The sequence below is a fragment of the Sebastes umbrosus genome, chromosome 8, assembly GCF_015220745.1.
Source record: "Sebastes umbrosus isolate fSebUmb1 chromosome 8, fSebUmb1.pri, whole genome shotgun sequence".
In the NCBI taxonomy this organism is placed as follows: domain Eukaryota; kingdom Metazoa; phylum Chordata; class Actinopteri; order Perciformes; family Sebastidae; genus Sebastes; species Sebastes umbrosus.
This window is the reverse complement of record NC_051276.1, coordinates 15176514-15197287: the sequence shown is the minus strand read 5'-3', so window position 1 is coordinate 15197287 and position 20774 is coordinate 15176514. Positions and strand designations below refer to the sequence as shown.

General features: G+C 42.9%; 1 protein-coding gene across 6 annotated transcripts in view; it reads right to left on the bottom strand.

Annotated features, from left to right (window-relative positions):
* The window catches only part of smtnb (smoothelin b), a 53128-nt gene that overhangs the window by 23311 nt on the left and 9043 nt on the right, over nt 1-20774 (bottom strand). For 5 of the 6 annotated variants that reach the window (XM_037777704.1, XM_037777700.1, XM_037777702.1 and 2 more), the window contains exons 2-6: nt 12634-12791; nt 10900-10978; nt 10732-10810; nt 8978-9057; nt 2466-2562 (exon numbers count right to left, since the gene is read on the bottom strand). In XM_037777704.1, coding sequence (XP_037633632.1) covers nt 2466-2562; nt 8978-9057; nt 10732-10810; nt 10900-10978; nt 12634-12791 — 493 coding nt within the window. Of the gene's footprint in view, nt 1-2465; nt 2563-6292; nt 6445-8977; nt 9058-10731; nt 10811-10899; nt 10979-12633; nt 12792-20774 lie in introns of those variants that run through there. The other variant, XM_037777705.1, reaches the window with a different exon arrangement.

The window sequence follows — 20774 nt, the reverse complement described above, 5'->3', positions numbered from 1 at the left end:
CTCATTCAAGCTGTTGCATTAGCTTTTCAAAATGTTACCATAAAAAGAAATAAACACTAAGCTGTAAAAAAAAACTAAAACATTGCAGTAACCATTTAATGCCATCGAAAAAGGAGACTGGTTGAGAAAAAAATGTTGTCATGTGCGGGTGGTTCCCAGCCTTTTTTGGCTTGTCAACCTTCTTAGTGAAGCAATGCTTACTCTTGATCCTTTGTTAGAGGTTGCATATGTCTCTGAGCCGTGAGCAGTTCAAGCAATGTTAGATTTCTTGATCAAATTGTTTAATTTTAATAGTTTTTTAGAGTCTCGAAGGTGTAAAATGAAAATTTTCCAACAGAAAAGATTTGAGAAATTACCATAATTTAGATTTTTGTTCTCTTTTTGTCTATCTCAACCATAAACCGTATATAAGAAGTGGACGTAGTCACTGTGACGTCATCCGTTGTTTTGTGGACTGCCGTTTTGAAACCCATTTTTAGGCGACAGAAATGTTACAATTAACTTTCATGAACTGAAAACACACTGTGAAAGGGTTAAGACGAAAACACGGACCCTCTCAGAAAAAGGCGTGGTAGCGACATGTCAATCACAAGGTAACCACGCCTCAAAGCATACCCTCATTTATGGTCTATTTGACTCTAAATGGGACCATAATTTACTAAATGAACATCATGCTGTATTGAAGAAGACTTGAAACTAGCGATTGAGACCATAAACTCATGTTTAAAATGTTTACTGAGGTAATAAATCAAGTGAGAAGTAATTTTCTCATAGACTTCTATACAATCAGACTTCTTTTTGCAACCAGAGGAGGCGCCCCCTGCTGGCTGTTAGAAAGAATGCAAGTTTAAGGCACTTCAGCTTTGGATTCACTTTTCAGCCCACTGATCTTGACCTCTATGTTGGGAACCACTGTATACTCTTCTATGGTTTAGCAGCGACTTGTATGGTGCCATAGTTGCAGACCATGGTCTTGTGTGAATGACAATGATCTGATATACATGCATGACTAGTGGCCTGGTATTAATGATAATACATGCTCCTGTGTTCAGCCCTTAAAGTGCTGTAAAAGCATTAGCGTCAAACTTGAAGTTGAGCAAGTTTTCCTCTTTTGGGAACTCACGGCACATTACACATTCCACTGAGCGTCTCTGTAAACATTTCATTTCCTAAATCACAGCTTTACTGTACAAGTTACAGGTTGCACGAGAATGCAGTACGGCTGGACACATGGTCATTGAGGTAAAGCTTGTAAATATAAGCTATTTGTCTAAGAGGTAGAGGTATGTGTGCTGTGTTCAAAGACCAAAAAGAAGCCGCCACTGATCGTCCAAGTCAATCTCTTATTTTCTGCCACTTTCCCTCTGCTGAAAAGACAACCGGCCAACCACTGTCCTTTCCCAACCATAAACGTCGGTGTCTTTGTTGATTGGTGTCCACTTTAAAACTTTTGAGGCGGCTTCCTCCTTTGTGTTTTTATGGTGGTCTTTTTTTTGTTCACCCTGGCTTCACCCTGGTTTAAATTGTAAGGTAGGGAGGATAAATCAGGAACAGTGGGGATTTTTTCCGCCAAGCCAACAAGGCCTTAAATCTGTTCTGGTATCAGCTTTATTTAGCAGAGGTGTGGCTGTTGGGTTTCCCTCTGTTGCTTCCCATAACCCCACCACCAACCCCAGGTCCCTGAGAAGGACATTGGGAGCCAAGTCCAGGGCAGACCAGGCCACACAGAATTACATTATTATGGTTGCCAGCCTCAGGGCCAAGTTTAGGTCAGCCAGGCCTGTAAAACACTTTCATCTTCAGCCAAGGATGATCGAAGTTTAATTTGTTTTCCTGTATGAAGGGGATTGTCCAATTAATAGTTTGTCCTGGTGTGTATGAATTGGACAAGCTGTAGGTATGTTTGTAACATTTATGACTTGTCAATAACACGCTTTTGTCGTTTTACAGGCTATTTATCGTGAGCTCTGTGCCTGCAAAGTTTCAAGAAATCAAGTGAACGACGCACATTCATCCCTTCCTGAAGGCTTGCATTCATACCTCTTTATTAATGGTTGGGCTAACAGAGCGGTTAATGAAATGACTTCACACTTAAGAAGTCATTAACCCTATGTTTGTGAGCGACTCCAAACGGTTAATAAAGTTAGATGAAGGAGCCTGAACTAATATGACCTCCTGACCGCCACCTCAGGAGAATGGCCCCTTCAGCGGACTATTTTAACAGGCAGTGAGGAGGAAATTGCACCAAGACGGATGTATGCAGTCACGTAAACGCAACAGAGGTGGTCAGTGTGGGCTTCCAGTTATAAGCTCTTACCCAAACTTGACCTTGAATTTTTACAGCATATAAAAGAGTTTGTGTTTCAACGATTCCAAAAGTGTGGCATGGCTAAACGTGATTTAAGTGTGTATAGCATGCAGACGATATGTGTTAGGCAGTCTGGTACTGAAGGAGTGTTTCTCACCTAATCTCTGCAGCTCTCTGCTTTGTTGTGTCTGCTGGCTGCGTAACTCCCGGATCTGAGATCTGTTACGCTCACTGTGACTCTCCCGCTCTGTCTCCTGTAAAAGAAAAGAGAAGATTCACACACGGCTAGGTGCTTTTCTATAAAGCTCCAGACGTATCACGCTCTATAATGTCTACAGGTTGTTGTTAGGGACAAACTGCCAACCCATTCCTCTGATCAAAACCAGAGTGAGAACATCAGTCCTACAATCGCCCGTTTGAGGTCAGCTGGTGATCACAACAGTCTTTTGTTGCAGGTTGAGGTCAAACGCTCCAGCTATGATGAGCCACATGCTTGGCCAGCTGGAAAAGTAAAGATCTGTTTTATTTTCCATTGTATACGTCTGAGAGAGATAGAGAGTGAGAGAGAGAGACGCCCTGAGTGCCAAAAGAGCCAACATATACAGTCAATGTATTGACTAAGGTAGCTCCTTCAAGATTACCTGCAGTCTGACAGCAGCACAAAATACAGCTCTTCCTGCACCACTCCAGCCCTAACCTGCACCGATAGAGGGAAGTCACAGCAGGAGGTAGATCTCCGAGGAGAGGTAGGAGTATTTTGGCATATGGAAAGGAAACAGGAGAGGTGTGGAGGGGGAAAAGATGAAGATGCCGGCACTACTGTTGGGCCTCTGGTGCCTGACCTTGAGCTACTCCACAGGAAAATCAGCTGCACAAATAAGGCTCCTCTGAGCACGTGTGCACACACACACACACACACACACACACACACACTTTAAATCACTCCCACACATATTTGTAATCCACTAGACTCCGAGGACCTGCAGATTCTTCTATTAAAGGGCAAAAAGCTTTTTGTGGAGCTTCAGGTGGTATGCGTCATTCAGTAGGTGTTTAACAAGAAGCATCTGGGTTGAGAACAGTGCTACAAAAGTTTGGGGTGGATCCTGAAAAAACATACAGGATGTGACCTTACATACTGAGAATATAATACCAGATTTATAGCCTACTATTACCTAAAAAAAAGCTTCTGAAAACACATTCACAAGCTCTCAAGCAAGCAAAGAAAGCACACACACCCAACCACACAATAAGTTGTCCATGTGTAAACTATGTTATCCTTCACAAGAGAGACTGGCACAGTTGTCAGCAGAGGGGAAATCGTGTAAGTCACACCTTTGTGTTTTTAAAAGGCTTTTAATCAACGCAGTGTGTGATCAGAGAGAGCGACCGAACACAAAGCCAGCTCGAATTTAAACACAAGCGAGAGGCAGAGGTGAGAAAGGACTCGAGGCTTTCTACTCCGTTGACTGTGACCTTCCCCACCTTGAGCAGATTACAAGGCGGAGCGGCTCAATCACTGAGGAGAAAATGTAATCAGACACTGTCACGGGAGACGGCAGCACAAACAGGAAAGGTGATTCTGGAATGGCACTGCACCGGTTATAAACAAAGACACCACACACCATTAAATGTATCATATAATGTAGTTTGATAGGATTGAAATAAAGCCTTTAGGGCTGCAACTTATGATTATTTTCATTGTCGATTAATCTGTTGATTATTTTCTCGATTAATCGATTAGTTGTTTGTTCTATAAAATGTCAGAAAATGGGGAAAAATGTCAATCAGTGTTTCCCAAAGCCCAAGATGACGTCCTCAAATGTCTTGTTTTGTCCACACCTCAAAGATATTCAGTTTACTGTCATAGAGGAATAAAGAAACCAGAAAATATTCACATTTAAGAAGCTGGAATCAGAAATTACTCAGACCGATTAATCAATTATCAAAATAGTTGCCGATTAATTTAATAGTTGACAACTAATCGATTAATTGATGCAGCTCTAGTAGCTAAAATCATCCCGGAGAAATCAATCTGTGTTTGTGAAAGAAAAAAAACTTTCATTAAAAGAAGCTAGACAGTTGAAATACTACCCGTGACATCATAGCAGTATAAATCGACATATAAGGTGCTCCAGTGTCATTTGTTCCATTCCTTCCTCTTTTTTCCATATGGAGCAAAAAAAACACAAAGCGGCAGCACAAATTCAGGAGCATAAAAAAAAGTCTTCTCAGCTTTTAAAGCCAGCGCTAAATGTTGCTCATGCAGACTGTGAATTCAGTGAAATGCTCATTTAATGAGTCATTACAGCGTCTGATGAGTTTGGAGGTCACAAACAGTCTTCTGCAACCACACAAAAGACTTGAAGGTGCTACACTGTAATAATGCGAGAGGTCACACACAAAGAGGCGCTCTCCTTCTGAGTGGAGTCACTCAATCAAAGAGTCACAGGGGGAGATAATTGTGTTTGGGCCATAAACACAATTAGAGACGACAAGTCTTCCCTCACCCGGCCCTCCTCGCTCTCTCCTGCTTCTACCGGGAGTCAGACAGACAGCCATCATTTCACAGCTCCCACTAAACCACAGGGAGCATATTTCTCACAGACAGTGAGACAGAGAGGAAAAAAAGGGAAGATAAAGTGGAACTAGAGACGCAGACCAGAGCTCCGAACCTGCTGCCAGCCACCATGCTGTCATTAGCGGCTTCCCCTCTGGCCCCAACAGTGAAGACCTGACAGAGTGGAACCAACACCGTCCCACTCCGAACCACTCATCCCATGTGGCCTCAGGAGTCTGCTCGCTTTGGACTATAATTGTGAAAGCTCAAACCCGTAAACACAAAAACAACTGTCCTCTCTTGTGACCACAACGAGGCGTCGGCCTTGTGGATTCCTCTGAACCCTCAACTCCACAAAAAATAACAACAATGAGGCTGAGGCTGAGGCTGAGGCTGAGGCTGAGGCACACACACCTCCTTCACCAGCTGAGATCAGCTTCAGATTATTTAACACGCAATGCTCCAGTTTTCCATGGAAGTTAAATCCATCACTACGCTGATGGGGTCAGATCTTTTGAGGGTCTTCCACATGGAGGAGAGGAGAAACCTGGCAGCTGTTTTTCCATTACTGCAGCCTGAGGAGCCGCACACTCGGCTCACCTCCAATAACTGAAATACAGTAGCTGGAATGAAGTAGCAATCATCTCGGTATCACACACACACAAAGTCTGGAGTGAGGGAACCCACAAAAAACTCAGCCCTTAGCCTCATTCCCATTTCCACTTACTGCACATCATCACATGCCAATCTAAGCTTACTTTCTGGCCTTTTTTTGGTCAAAATGGATCTAGTGTACTTTTTTTCCTCCAGCACAACTCATCTCCAAACTCCGCTAAACCCTCTCTATTGCAAACGCTGGGCTCGGTTTAAGACAGTTTAACTACTCTTTCCTCAGGTCTTGCAACATGTTTATGATGAGATCAGAGAGCAAACAAAACTCTGTCTGGAACTGCAACACCCGCCTACCTGAGCTCTCCCAACACACCTAGATGGCATGCAAACCTGCAGCCTCAAAGAGACAATTTACAAGATTAAATTACTAAATACATTTAAAGTATTAAATATTGTTGTAGAATCCATATCAAGTTATGTTGCATTAATTCTGCATGTGTCAATGACCCAGTTACATCTCATGCATCATTAAGATGTCACCTACATCCTTAAGTGTTAAACTGTCAACTCGAACGAACAAAAATGATCTAACTCAGCAATAAACCAGTATGTACACAAACCTGAAAGGTAAACAGAGAGGCAGGTACGTCCCATTCTTCAGTCAGACAGAAACAAGCCCAGATTGATGAGGAAAGGTGTTTAAAAGAAAGATAAAGAAAGGAAGATGAATGGCCTTTCAGCGCATAAAAAAAGATAAAGACGGTCAGAGAGGAGCGTTTGGTCTGTGAGAAAAAAGTCAGTATGACATTTACCTTCTCTTCACTGACCCGGCTGCCTCTCTCTCTCTCTCTCTCTCTCTCTCTCTCTCAGCAGTAACCCTCTTGGAGTCAGGACGTCCGCTACTCTGCCGCTCTACTCCCTCAGCCACATCATACACACTTACACTCACACACACACACACACACACACGCACACCACCACCACCAACACCACACACACACACACACATAATACCAACAAGCCACTCCCTTGACTTCCCCTCCCTCCCAGTCTGTCTCCAAAGGGACCTGACCCCCCTCCCACCACCACCACCACCACCCCACACACACACACACACACACACACACACACACACACACACACACATTTCTTACATGTTAAAGAGTCGCCTGGTTGACACATTAACTTCTGACACACTTAGTTTTGACCTATTTTTTTATTTCTCTATCTGCTACATTAAGACAAGTTGAGATATTTTACTGTAACAGAACCTCATTTAAATTATTGGGTTATTGCACTTTTTTATCCTTTTTCCTACTGACTTTTTTGTGCTACATACATATAATTAAAGTTTTTTTTTATAAGCTGTTACAGTATAGTTTCTCCGAAATGCCCAAAAGGAAACTTTTACTGTGCGTCATCTATCTGTTAGTGCCATTAAATACAGTCATTACCTTCTAATGGGTGTTGGATTTGGGTAAAATCACAGCCACATTAATCCCCTAATTAAACACGCATATTATACTCCATATATTGTCACTTGAGTTCTTGAGCTGGTGTTTGTTTCAGGCTGCTGTGAGTGTACACATATTGCGTGTGTTCATGTGTGTGTTTGGCTGCTGCGGAGGCCTATCTAGGACCTCCATCTGCCACGGGACAATTGCACGCAGCTCAAAGAGATCCGCTGCTGTGATGTGAGTGGAAGGAGCCCCGCTGCTGCTGGTGGATGTTGTTGTTTTTGGCCACGTCCCCATTCCAGCGCAGACTGGGCTGCTGAGGCACAGCTGGTGGGCTGCCTGTCTGTCTGTCTGTCCAAAATCCCCCCACCCCCGGATCCATCACACCACCTGTAGCTCACAACTCCACCACCGTACAGCTCAGATATCTTACAGGAAGTGAGGTAAAAAGGGCTTGAATGTTAGAGCATCCTGTGACGCCGGCATGCTGTCATTGCATCACACACACACTCACACAAAGGAATGCACACAAGCGAAGCACGGGCTGCAAAAGACAATGGGACGGATACTAACAGCCTTTCAATTCTCCCCATTTACGTCACTGTGGCGGGAAAAAAAACGTGTGCTTTCACATGAACCACCAGAACTTCGATAATGCGAATGATTGTATTTTCCTTTAAAGCGTAAAGTTCCTCCACCTCAATCACTCAAAAGGCTTGAGCTACAACAACGGTGACCACACACAGTAAGAATTAACTTTGTTTTCCTCCACAGAAATCTCATCCGCTGGAAACAGAGCATTCATCAGAAAACTGTGATCAAACACAGAAGATAAGATAACATCTGGCTCCCGGCAGACTCTCCCAAACAGTTAAGCCTTCACATCATGTTCGCTGCAGCAACCATATAATTTAATCTGTTATGCTGAAAAAGATAAAAAGTGGAGTTCAACTCTGAGTCTGTTGTCATCCACTAGAGGGCTGAGAGAGACGTCTGAGGACACACTTCAAGTGGATTCAGAAACATGATGGACTCAAAGGCCATCAAAATGCAATAAAACCATTAAAGTATTTGATCAAATCAGGTAAAATAAAATGAAAAGTCTTGAAAGTCTTTGAACCTCTCACCTCTTTCACTCTAAAAATTAAATTTCAGTGTGCAACTGTCTCAAAGTGTTAAAGGTCGGGCTGTCCAGATACCATCTTTTGGGCTTTGAAGGTATTTGAAGCTGCACAGCGCAGGCTGACATGTTCTGCTATCTCCCCCGTTTCAGTGCCGCTCCTGCATTACTGTACACACACACACCTCTACACGTAATAAACAGAGATATCTGTCTGAAAATAACTATGTTGAATATGAATAATTTGGGATTATTCCTTATTTCATGGGCTATGTGAGGATTTATACTTACACAGGCAACTTATATATACTGTATATACATATATATATATATATATATATAAAAACGAAGCATTCGAATACTGATTTGGAGGTTGATTAACATGGCAATGGTCGAAGCTCCCAATCATTTGGGTCAGCCCTAGTTAAAAGCTGTACAGATAAATGTATACAAAATGACAGTGTCTGGGAGACTGTTCCTGTTAAAAACTATTCACTGCCTTCTCCAAACAGCAGGCTCAAAGTCAGTTTTATCTTTCAAACCTGACTGAGGACGTAAAAAAATCAAAGCACATTCTTTGCTCCGTGACAGCCAAAGTACGTGTTTTGTGTGTGTGCGAGTGGTGTAGCCACATTCATGACACAGTGTGTGACTTAAGTCACAATGCTTGTTGTTGTTTGCTGCATTCTTCATTGTGGCAGCAGAGAAACCTCAGCGGTCGTTGTTGCCATGCGAACAAACTCTACACCCGCAAATTGGTCTGTGCTCGGCTCATTTTGGCAAATGGAAACTGACACGAGGGAGTGTTAGACTAGAGATAGTTTAGCCATCAGTTGTAATGTGACGTTCAGACTATATCAGCATAACATTTCTCATCCCATAAGTGACTCTGATTGCTCTACTAACTCTGCTGTACTCACCCCAGTTCCCATGCTGCTCTGGGGCTCCACACTCTCAGGCTCCTGGCAGCAACCCGGAGCTTTACTCCGTTCCACAGTCCCTAAAAACACACACACACAGCAGTAGTACAATAATTAAAATAATGTAGGCGACTCATTATCCCATCTGATGTCAAACCTCTGGTCATTTGTGAAATTAGGAGAAGAGAAAACACAGAAGGGACACAAGCTGAGGCGACAGAGGACAAGATTATCTGAGGTGTGTCCTGACATGGCCCCATAGGAGGAGGCTTCAGAGTGACAGGGGCCTCACACAAACCAGACAGCGCTAAGGAATGACAGGAATCCACTATCTGATCCAGCATCATAGGTAGATCGGCCACAGTAACTATGGCGACCACAGTCGACCCGCAATCTCTCCCAAAGGAAATATGCATACACATTAACACCAGGGATGCACTGATAACGATAACGATATCGGATATCCGGCCGATACTGACTCAAATAGCTGGATCGGGTATTTTCAATGAAATTCTGTGTTCATATACAGTATAGACTAGAATTTCAATTCCTGTTGAAGTTTTGACAATTTTTGCTGCATTAAAAAGGTTGATAAGGAATTGATAATTTTAAAGATTTGTTTACCAAGTTGCTGGTGTAGGATTTATTGACAATTCAGTAAATGTATATCTATGTATTTTTTGGTACATTTTGTTTTACAAAGTCAGGCCTGATGTTGCCTTACACTTTGGTTGCACAATTTAGAAAAAATATCAAATTGCGATTATTTGAACTGATATGGCAATTGCGATACGATTTGCGATATTAAAGGGAATGATCATTTTTACATAATTATTCTCATTTCTATTAAAATGATTATGGTGTGATTTTTGCAGGGATCTGTACCAAACAAAGATGTTTTCTTAAATCTGTAGAATATGATGTGTAGGTCAGGACATCTCTGCAGCACAACAATATTTCATTTAAAATTGTATTTTGACAAATACTGCGCCTGCTTGCGATTTGAAAATTGCAGTAGGCCATATTGCAATTTCGATGAAATTTGGATTAATTGTGCAGCCCTACCTTACACATAAAAGAATGGTCCCAGTCACTTCCACACAGTGAGGCATACAGCTTATTAATTAGATACTGGTATCGGATCGATAACCAAAGCCCAGCGATCAGTATCGTTATTGAAAAAGGCGGATTGCTGCATCCGTAAATGACACTGTATTTATCCCCCAAGTTTCTTTAAAAATAATACAATTTTACTACATTGAAATGAAACTGGCAGTAAAGGAGTGCTCAGTTAATCTTGTACCTGTAATTTCAGCGCCCTCATCAGGCCAATCAGTGCCTTCCTTTTTAACTGACAGAATTTGGTACCAAAACATCATATCCATAAATTTCATCTAGATTGAAGCAGGATATCATATTTAGAATATTGAGTCACATTTTTTTAAACTTTGGCATACAATGTCCTAATTTAATAAATCTTAAGGACTGATAGAACATAATTATGGCCTTTCAAACTCTTGACATTTTGAACTTTAAGTACATCTTTACAGCACCATCTTCAGACTTATCAGTTTAAGTGTGTGAGCTGCCACAACACAGTGACAAAACAAATCATCCTTAAATGTTTTGCTATAACCACACAGCTGGTGTCACATATGAGTTAAATAATATCTAATCAAAGTGTCATGTGGTATTATATTTAACAGACATGCAGACACAGCTTGACTCCATTTTTATCAAACAGCTGGACTCACCTTGCTGCTGTTCATCGCGGATTTGTCGGATGGCTGCTCTGATCATCTTCCTCTCCTCATACTCGCTGGCGGCACGGAGCTTCGCGCAAACACACCACAAAATCTCAGTGTAAACAGGACAAGTATGTCAACACATTTCATGATTCTTTTTTGCCTGTTAATACTCACCATTTTCGTGAGCTCATCAATGTCCTGGATTGATTGCAGTTTTCGTGACAGGACGTCCAAGTTGTCGCTGGATTCTGACCTGAGATAGAGAGAAGGTGAAGTGGTTATAATGGTGCCCACTATGACTGACTATTAACTTGGGAAATCATAATATCTCAAAATATCCCAATACAAACAGTGGACTTCACTGACTCTCTCCTGAGGCCTCCTCTCTGTGCATGTGAAAGTCAGCAGAAGACAATACCAAGATAACACACAGTTTTCTTGGCTGGAAGAAAAACCCATCAGAGGAAACGCTCCCAAATTGAGGGTGGAAAAAGTGATACTTGAAAGCAATGACACACAGCGCCTGAAAAAGGCTGCTCTCATCCTCCCCTCTTTTCAGCCCCATATTTCTCTCATTCACTGCTCGCTTTTATGTTGGTTTCTATTACTCATACGCTCCTCCAGTTCTCTCATTAGCTTCGCTTTCCTCCAGTAGTTGGTATTAAAGGATGTGTGGCACGTCGGAGTGAAATATTTCACATTCCTGCAGTGAGAGGCACGGGATAATGCAACGTTCAGACGGGGTTTGTGCGTGTGTGTGTGTGTGTGTGTGTGTGTGTGTGTGTGTGTGTGTGTGTGTGTGTAAGTGTGTAAGTGTGTAATATGTGTGTTTTAACATGTGCGGCGCACGTGCGTGCATTTGCTGCAGTAGGTAAGCTTTCTCTAGCAGCTTCAGTGAGGCTTTATTATTGCAATCCAAGTCTTCTGAGAGCAGCAGTGAAGGGAAATGATTAGGCCCGGCCACTAATTTAATCTTGATTAATTTAATCTTAATAGGATTCAGTGACAGAGAGAGTCCGACAGCAGAAGGTTGAGTATCCTCATCACATCCAATAAATCTTTGCTGCGCTCCAATCTCGGCATTATCAGTCGGTAATTAACACCTGTTACAAGACTCAGATCATCCTGACCTGCAGAACTCATCTCATCCACATGGAGAAACTTCACAACATTAAAGCTTTAACTTCCCACACTATTTCATTTGTGATTTTTTTTTGTGATTTTTGTGACGTTTGTCTATATTGAATAGATTTTTGAATATCTTTACCATTTTTAATAAAAGTAACATGGTTTGATGAAAACTTACAGTATATTCCACTAAGTCTCTTTAAAATACAAACGCTCACAATGTTTACAGTAAAACCAAGATTATCTTCTTCGTTAACTAAAGCCTGTTCATCCTGTTTCTCATTCAGTTTGCAAGCAAAAAAAGTGTTTATTGACAAAATGTCAAAGGTGGCATTAGTGCTGAGTTATCAGTTTATCCACACTCCTCAGCTGAATGATAGGAGCTGGGAATTGTGCGTTACTGAACTGGAAAAAACACTGAGAAGGCTCTGATTAAACCTATAAAGACAAAAAAAATGAGCTGAGAAAAACTACTGGTAATGTGACATAAGGACACATTTTTAAAAGTGAAAGTATGCACTGTGAAATGTGCATACACAATGGAAAATGGAAAATTTACTGTGGTTTCACTTTTCTGTCCCCTATGATTTCCTGACTTGACTTTTCCAGACTTCAATCTTTTCCCACTGGAGTTGAAGAATGCTGCATCTGGAGTTTTGTGAGTGTTTTCTCAGCATCTCCAGTTCACCTGGACTGGTGCAGTTTGTCATTAGGACAGGTCTCTGTGTGAATGTGTGTGTGTGTGTGTGTGTGTCTGTGTGTGTGTGCGTGTGGTCTTACCTGTGCTGGTTCTCCTTGTCCTCCTGCTGTTTGAGGCGTGTGGGTCGAAATCTCTTGCTGGCCAGAGCGGCCTCCATGTCCTCGATCTCCCTCCTCCTCAACTCCCGGATGGCTGAACGGATGAGGCGTCTCTCGTCCAGATCCACGGTTCCATCCAGCTGCACGTACAACACAAAAAAGACAAACAAAAACAGGGCATGAAGACAAATGTAAGGGTTGAAAGTGTGCTAACACTTGTCACTCTTATACTGCTATTATTGCATCTGTGAGTGAGTAGCCTACATGACCAGAAGCATGGACAGTACACAATTCTATAAGAATCCACTGCTACAGTAAAGGGTCACAGGCTTGTTCTCAGTGTAAGTACAGGGCGGTGAATAAGCAGAACTGTAGCGTAGAGTCGTAGTTACAGATTCTCTCAGTCACCATCTCTGGCCCTCTGTAATTAACGCTGTCAAACAAGGACAATAATGCATTTGTTTACAAGAAGGGGCAGACTGTGAGCCAATCTGTCCTGACACACAGATGTCCAGCCAGAGTATCAGAGAAAGTTTTGTGATGTTTAGCCGTGGTAGCAGCGCGGCTCCAGGGATAGCAATGATGGTCTGTCGGTTGACTGAAATATAACAACTATTGGTTGGAAATTTTTTACAGACATTTATAGTCCCCAGGGGCTAGGTTGCATAAACTTAGTTTAAGACTAGTCTTAGCCTTAGACTGGTCTTAGATGGTCAGGTTAGACTAGTCTAATTAAGCCTGTCTGTTGATTAAATATTAAGACTGACTTAATTTGAGGAAGGAAAGTGAGCCACCTCTCCCCCGGGCTAAGCCTGAGGTGAGAGCTTTGTTTCTATGTATGACAACAATCTGTTAGAAAGTCAGTTCACTGTTTCAACTGTTTACCTATTACTTTTATCTAACCTTTAGCTAACTATTTACCCATTACTTTGAGCTAACTATTTCAGTTTAACCATTACTTTTAACTAACTTTAAGCTAATTATTTCAACTGTTTTTCCATTACTTTTAGTTAACGTTAACTACTTCAACTCTTTATCCATAACTTTTTTTGATTCTTGTACCATATTCTTGAATGTCATTTTGAATTGACATCTATAACGGACGACCATTGGATTTATGCGGTTCACCTTTTCTATTATTTACCCCCATGCTTGGTGTGGTGACGCTGTAGCCGCCTTTTTATCTCTTCTGTTAAGGTCATATTTCACCCACAATGCATTGCGTGACAGGTTATTCTTACATTAGTCACTCAGTTGCTTTATGCAGCAGGTAAATTTAAGTGTCTATAGCAAGTCTGACTTAAAGTTACATTCAAGACAAAGACTAAGTCTTTTTTTTTTTTATTCCTACTGACTTTGGTGATCCCCTGACTGTTACTCTAGCACTAATAGCAGGTTGTCATTTGTGGTTCAAAAGACAGCAAGCATTGTCATTGCGACCATGTTAGCATGCGGATGTGAAGTCACGCTGTGCCTAAGTTCAGCCTCACAGAGGCGCTATCATGGCTGTAGACTCTCTATTAGTCTTGTTAATAACGGCACCCTAACCAGAGCCACAGCTGACAGATAATAAACGTAAGTATCACTCAGGTGTGTGACATCCAGACAGTATTAGACTAAACAGCCCTGTCCTAGTTTTAAATGTGTGGTAGGGAGTTACAGGGTCAGCAGGCCCGATGAACGGCTTATCAATTGGTGATGACAAGTGATCTGACTTCACTAATGTGAAAAGACAAAACCACCTGAGCAAGGAGCAAAGGACGAGAAACAGGCACGGCAACAGCTGGTGCTCGGCTACAAGAAAAGAAGTGTGTTCGGCTCTCCGGGTCGACCTACAGTATCGTCCAGGTGTCTTCTTCTCTGGCTGTAATTCTTCTTAGCTGAACAGTAGCCAGGCTGCAGGAGGCCCCAGAGACTCACATGTTGAAGTGGCTCACTTAAAACACTCACCGAGCCATTTCATCGCTCCGAGTGGTTATTAGTTAAAGGGTTTATTTTTTCGAGCAAAAGAAGAGTAATAGGAGTAAAAGCACGCCTGCAGACAGAAAGCCGGATGCTTCAATGTTAGCGACAGCCGTGAGCATGGGAAGGTAGAGGGAGCCCTCTCCTGTCATACGAGAGACAGATCTCTCTTTTGGTCGTCAGCGGGAACCTGTCAACACATGCAGAGATGAGCAGCTCCTGCTCCTCTAGCAGGCTTCTGTGATACACGTCACGCACAAACACACACTTTAAGGCTTCCTGCTGCACCAGTTAAAACCTGCAGAGTCAAGACACAAGCCTTTGTGTGCCAACTGGTTCCTCCTAGAGGGAGCTGGATGTGGTTGTTAAGCTAAGCCTTGCACCCTGGTGGGTTGAAAAGGGGGTTGATGTGCCCCCCCTGCTGGGCCTGGAGGAGGAAGAGGGGGGGTGTCTCACGAGAGATGAAGAGGGCCAGTGGTTTTGAGGTCTCGCTGTGGTTTGACAAAAAATGCAGCCCGAGCTGCACTAGCTCAGAGGGGCTCTCTTATATACTATAATTTGTGGAAATCTAAAGTGCTGAGCCGACTGAAAATAATGGGTAAGAGTGCTCAGAAAAGGCAGGAAGAAAAGCATACGAGGACGGAGGAGAAGGATAAGAGGGGAAAGTAAAGCGGTGAACAGGGCGAAAGGATGACAAAGTGAAAAGGGAGAAAAATGAAAGGCCTCGGGTATGCCTAAAAATGGGCAGATGAGAGCTGGGTGGGAAAGGGCCAGGCCTCGTTCAGGTCATTCCTCACATTCCTGCTGACTCACAAGGAAAGAGATGGTCGTGAAATGTGACGATCAGGAACTGGAAGTTCGGGTCCAACCCAGCTGTGAGATGATTCAACGACCAGGAGTGTCAGAGTTTCAAGAGGAGAGAGGAAATGAGAACCCACTTGCTTATTTCTATTCTATCATTGTCCAGGGTTTTTCTCACATGCCTACACACACACACACACACACACACTAACCAAACACTCGAGGGAGCCGTCTGTTACCACACTGTCAAGCTTACTGCTGAATGAATGTCATGATGTGATTATACAGCCGGTACGCTGCCAAGTTTTCGGAGTGACTGATTTATTTATTCATTATTGAGATATAACAGAGTAGCCTCAGGCCTGGGCCTCCACTCTAAAACAATAACTTCTGCTTGGCATTTCAAAACAGGCTGCCTTTTTGGCCTTTTTCTGTGCATATCAGTTTAAACGTAAAGCAAAATCACATGAGAAAATGTTCAACAGACAAGGACGACTCCTAAACTCGGAGCATGTGACAGACTGCAGAACTGTCCAAATCAGTTAGAGTAATATTTTTAAATACAAGCACAGGGAGGGGAGTTCAAATCTGTTAAATTCAACTGACACCGGCTGGATCTGACTTTTCCTTTTTGAAAAGAGGAGAATAAAATAGTCGACCAATAACGTCCCTTCACAGCGAGGTAATGAGTGGGCGTCACCCAAGCAAATAAAACACACCTTAAACTTGGGTGCCTGCCAAAGAAAACAGAGTCAGACTGACCGTTAAAGCGCCAGACACGGAAACACACACTCATGTAGAGACAGAGTCTGTTTGACGAAACCTCCGCATGACAGTGGTCTTTACAGAGCGTCACTGTGTCAGTGGGAGTGGAGAGGGAAAAAAAAAAATCAATGCATTTACACAGTGACAGCACTTTACACCGTCGACTGTCCCAGAAGGCTTTTTTCAAACCAAGCCACAGACCTCTGGGTTACCAACTGTCACTCTGGCTCCAAACAACAACACCACTGTGACCCAGAGGGCTGCCATTTATACCCAGACAGAAAGCTTTTCACTATCCTACTGCTAACAGACGTATGAGTCAGAACTAACACATAACAAATATGTTTTACTGAACACGACGCCGTCATCGAGACGTCACCGAGCTGTCAGCACCTTGAATGATGGCGGAGGGGAAAGTCGCGTTACAGTCTGGTCTGCTGTACAACCTGAGGACTCATCGCTGGCACTGAGGAAGCTGCTATCACACCTGTCGGCCTCGGCGGAGTCACCTGACTCATATATGTTAGGAACAGGATGGATGAGGTGGTTATGAGGAGACAATCCTGTTTAAAAATTGGGGCAACGCTTACAGATGATTGTCTTTCCATCTCTTTTCCCTCACTGATATAAACCAGAAAATGATTACCTTATTAGGCAGGAATCATACTGTGGTGAGGAGCAGGATACAAAGAAAAATGTGAATGTTTAATGTTTCACAAGCGAGCCTGCTAAGGCTTGTTGGACGCTTTGAGTCACTTCCTGCCGAGCAGCAACTTTCTATGGAGTCAAAAACCTCAAACCTATATCCAAAGACATCCGACTGAAGCAGCTCAATCAATCACAGCCAATTAGAGAGTCGGTGGTTTAGCAGTAATCCCGACCAGCTGGTGACACACTCCTGAGGACAGCAACACCCTCTGAACTCATCTGCTGCACATGAAGGAAACGGATCTAAATATGATTTTTTAAGTTAGTGTGGTCGGTTTAATTTATTGCGACACACATGGAAACAGCCTCAGAAGTGGCAAAAAGTCAAGGTTCTTCAGGTGGTTAAAATACACTGAGCTACTATTTAGTGGCTCTGCCGTCCGCAGCTGAGCTGAACGCACACGCTGTAACAGCTACCTGTGGGTGCAGCACTGAAACAGGATTACGTTAAACCTGTGGGAGTGAAAAGACCACTTGGCTAAATTACTGTGCAAATAGAAAGAAAACGTTGTACAAGTTCAGATTTGTCTTAATTACACTCCTCTATTCTACTCCATTCATTACAACATGTATCCATTGCAACAGAAACATGGATATGTCTCTGTACGCTGGGCTGAATGGTAGTACATGTTAGTTTATTATTCATTTATAATACATACTTTTTTGGTGAAAAAGTTGGCATTGACAGCCTGCTCATTTCCTATTTATTTACAACAGATATTTTGGGATTTAAATCATAATTTTGCTAGACTTTTTATAATTTCAGACAGTTTCTATAGCTGCTTACATTACATGGCAGTCCGATTCTCACGATGTCTCGAGATCACGCAAGAATTAAGTATCACGCGAAAATCCATCTCGTCAGGCTTCAAGTAATGCAACAATGGCAGCTCCTGGAGACGTTAGCGTAGATGCTGAATTAGCATCAGTTGTGTCAGAACTGAAGAGTATTTCTTCATTGAAAGAAGAACAAAGAACGGCACTGAAGGCTTTTTATCGATGAAAAAGATGTTTCGCTCTTTTCCCGACTGGCTTCGGCAAGAGTTTGATTGACAGATGGTTCATCCAATCACCTGCCATGTAGTTTTTGAAAGTGCCTGCCCTTTTCCAAACAGTTTCTAATGAAGGCTTCTCAGATGGTTCTGTGTAACAAACCATCTGGCGCGTCAGCTGCATGCATTTTGTGGAAAAACATGAAAAGATACCACAAAGAAAGATACATAAAAATATAACTTTGGTATAAATACTAAAACTCATGTATCACTTGCGACATGAGTATTGCAAAATTTCAAATACTCAGCCCTATGAGTGTCTCTCCAGTTGTGTTGCGGTTTACAAAGGTCAAGTCAAACGTGTGGACAACATCTCCCTTCACCCACCCAGCCCTGTCTGGGAGCACAACGACCCCTCAGGCCGAGTCCCGACCTTTTGACTCCCAGTGGGTGTGCTTGTGCTTACCTCATTTGCTGCTTTTGTGCTCAACACTTTCTACTTTGTGAACTATGACGTGTCAAGCTATAATTCCCTGACACAAAGAAGTATGTATACTTTCTGCACGCGTGGGAGTCTACATGTGTGGGTGTGAGTGAGAGGTAGGGGGCTACCATGTGTTTGTGCATGAAATGACAGCTACAGTAGTAATTTCCAGAGCAGACTGAAGGTTAGAGTGCAGCCAGGCAGCAGATCGGATCAGTGCTTTTAAACTCACTTGTGTCGAACCCACAAGTGAGTTTGCCCTTATAAGGACACACGGGACACTCCTGGTAGCAGAGCTGAAGTGGATTACCAGCTGCCACTGCTGAGGAAGCCGGACTGGACGTTGAGACAGGCACAAATAAACAATCGAGAAAGACTGAAAGGGTGAGAAAGTTCAAAAATATTTTTATCACCCTGGAATTTCTTTATTGCCTTGCTTTGGGTCAAAACTCCAATCTGGAGCAGGTGAAAGCCTATAAATCATTTCTCACCACCTCAGCAAAACAATGCACGCACACCGTAGGCCAACACACCACACCCACACAAAAATGGGAATATAATTGGGGCACATGAGAGCCCTGCAAGGTATGGGAATCACAAGAGGGAGTTTCAGTCACCTCTGGGCTGAAAAATCAACAAAGAAGCAAACCAGATTCAAGGTTGAATTTCATTGTGCTGCAGCGCACACTGAGCCTTCATTGTCTCAAAGAAAGAGGGAGGGAGTACCTGTGAAATATACAAGCCAGGGAGAAAGAAAGATTACTGCACATGTGGCAATGTGCGCTTTGTGAGTGCGGCTACTACACGTGCGGGAAGGCTTAACCTTTATTAATAACCGGATGGTAGGACAGAGGCCCAGAGCAGACCTGGGAAATCAGTGTCCCCCTTTACACTTGAGGTAGCAGGCATAAAGAACAGACGCATGGAGGAATGCATATGGGTCAGAGGGGGGTATAGGCGTCCGCTGTGTTCTGTAGGACTATAATGATGCACTGAAGACAGACAGACAACTCACGTGTGCACGTTACAGACTCATAGTCTTTCATTAGTGCAGTGGTCTCCACGCGCTGGTGGATTATTAAGCGCACACTTGATTGTGCACACGTTGTCAATATTTCAAGTTCTGTGGACTTCAAAGTAATTTCCAATCTTGCAGCATGGTTGCATATCTAACTACTCTATCTTATAATCGTCCACAGTAGAACAGATTTCTCTTGGGCTCGATCAGCCAGAAGTTTTGGCCCATTTCAGCTGTCTGGTTCCACACACTGACTGTGTCTCGCTTCAGGTCAGGTCACAGAAAGAGATCCAGGTCAGTTACAGCGAGGTCGGGATAAGTGTGCCCCACATTTGAGAGCTGGCTTCATCAAAAGGGTTTCATATCGGCAAACGTAGTCAAAAAATCTTTGTCAGCCGGCGTTTCACTCTGTGATTTTGGGTCAAATTGAGTTTGTTTGACATTGTTATGCACGTTTTTTGTTTTGCAATTGGTGCATTGGTTCTCCAAGTTGAGCTTGCTCCAAAATCACACCAATTTTCCCCCCAAAGAAGGATCTTTTTTCTTCACAACTCATCATACCTAATCATAGGAAATCCGCAAAGGAAGGGAGCTGTCCACAGTTTGTTAGTATCTCGGTGCTCATAAGCAGAAGATCTGATACAGTTTGACAGATTCCAGCAGGAAAGAGCCTTCCTAAATAAAGAGATGAAGACAACATTGGATCCTGCACTTCAGCTGGCCTTGTCCTGTGAGCTGACCCTGGTCAAGGCAAGAGCTAGTGCAGGATGAGTCTTCTCCAAAGAGAGCGCCAGCCAACCTGACTCTGAAACTCCAGCATACCTATAACAACGGGAGTGAGAGTCGCACACTGACAGACAGACAAAACCAAACCAAATTTAACAGATCAGCTGTTATTATCTCAAGAATGCCACAACATTAACAACAGTGGTCTAGAAAGCAAAACATCAACATCCGCTGGATGATTTCTAGTAGATCTCAGGAAATGGCTCTTTCCTGAGGGAGTCAATATAGAAAACCACAGCGTTTCTACATTTCTCTCTATCTTCTTTTTCATCTGTTTTATTTTAAAAGCACCATCCTTTCCTAAGCTTGTGAAATGTGATACAGGTAGCTTTTTCTACTGGTTTAATTCAGTATGTGACTTGGCAGAAAACCTAAAACATTTCTGATCCTGCAGAGGGCTGCATGCAGTTTCCTGTATTTCTCTATAAAACAGAGCCACACCTTTATTCCAATAAAAAGCCAAAGACTGCTCAAACTGTACCGAAGCCCTGCTATGGCACCTTACGAGTGAGAGTCTGTGTTTGGGCAAAACAAATGGGTGCTGAACGTCAAAGGCATTTTAATAGCATCTCTCCAATTACATGAGTCACAATGTTCTGTTCCCCTG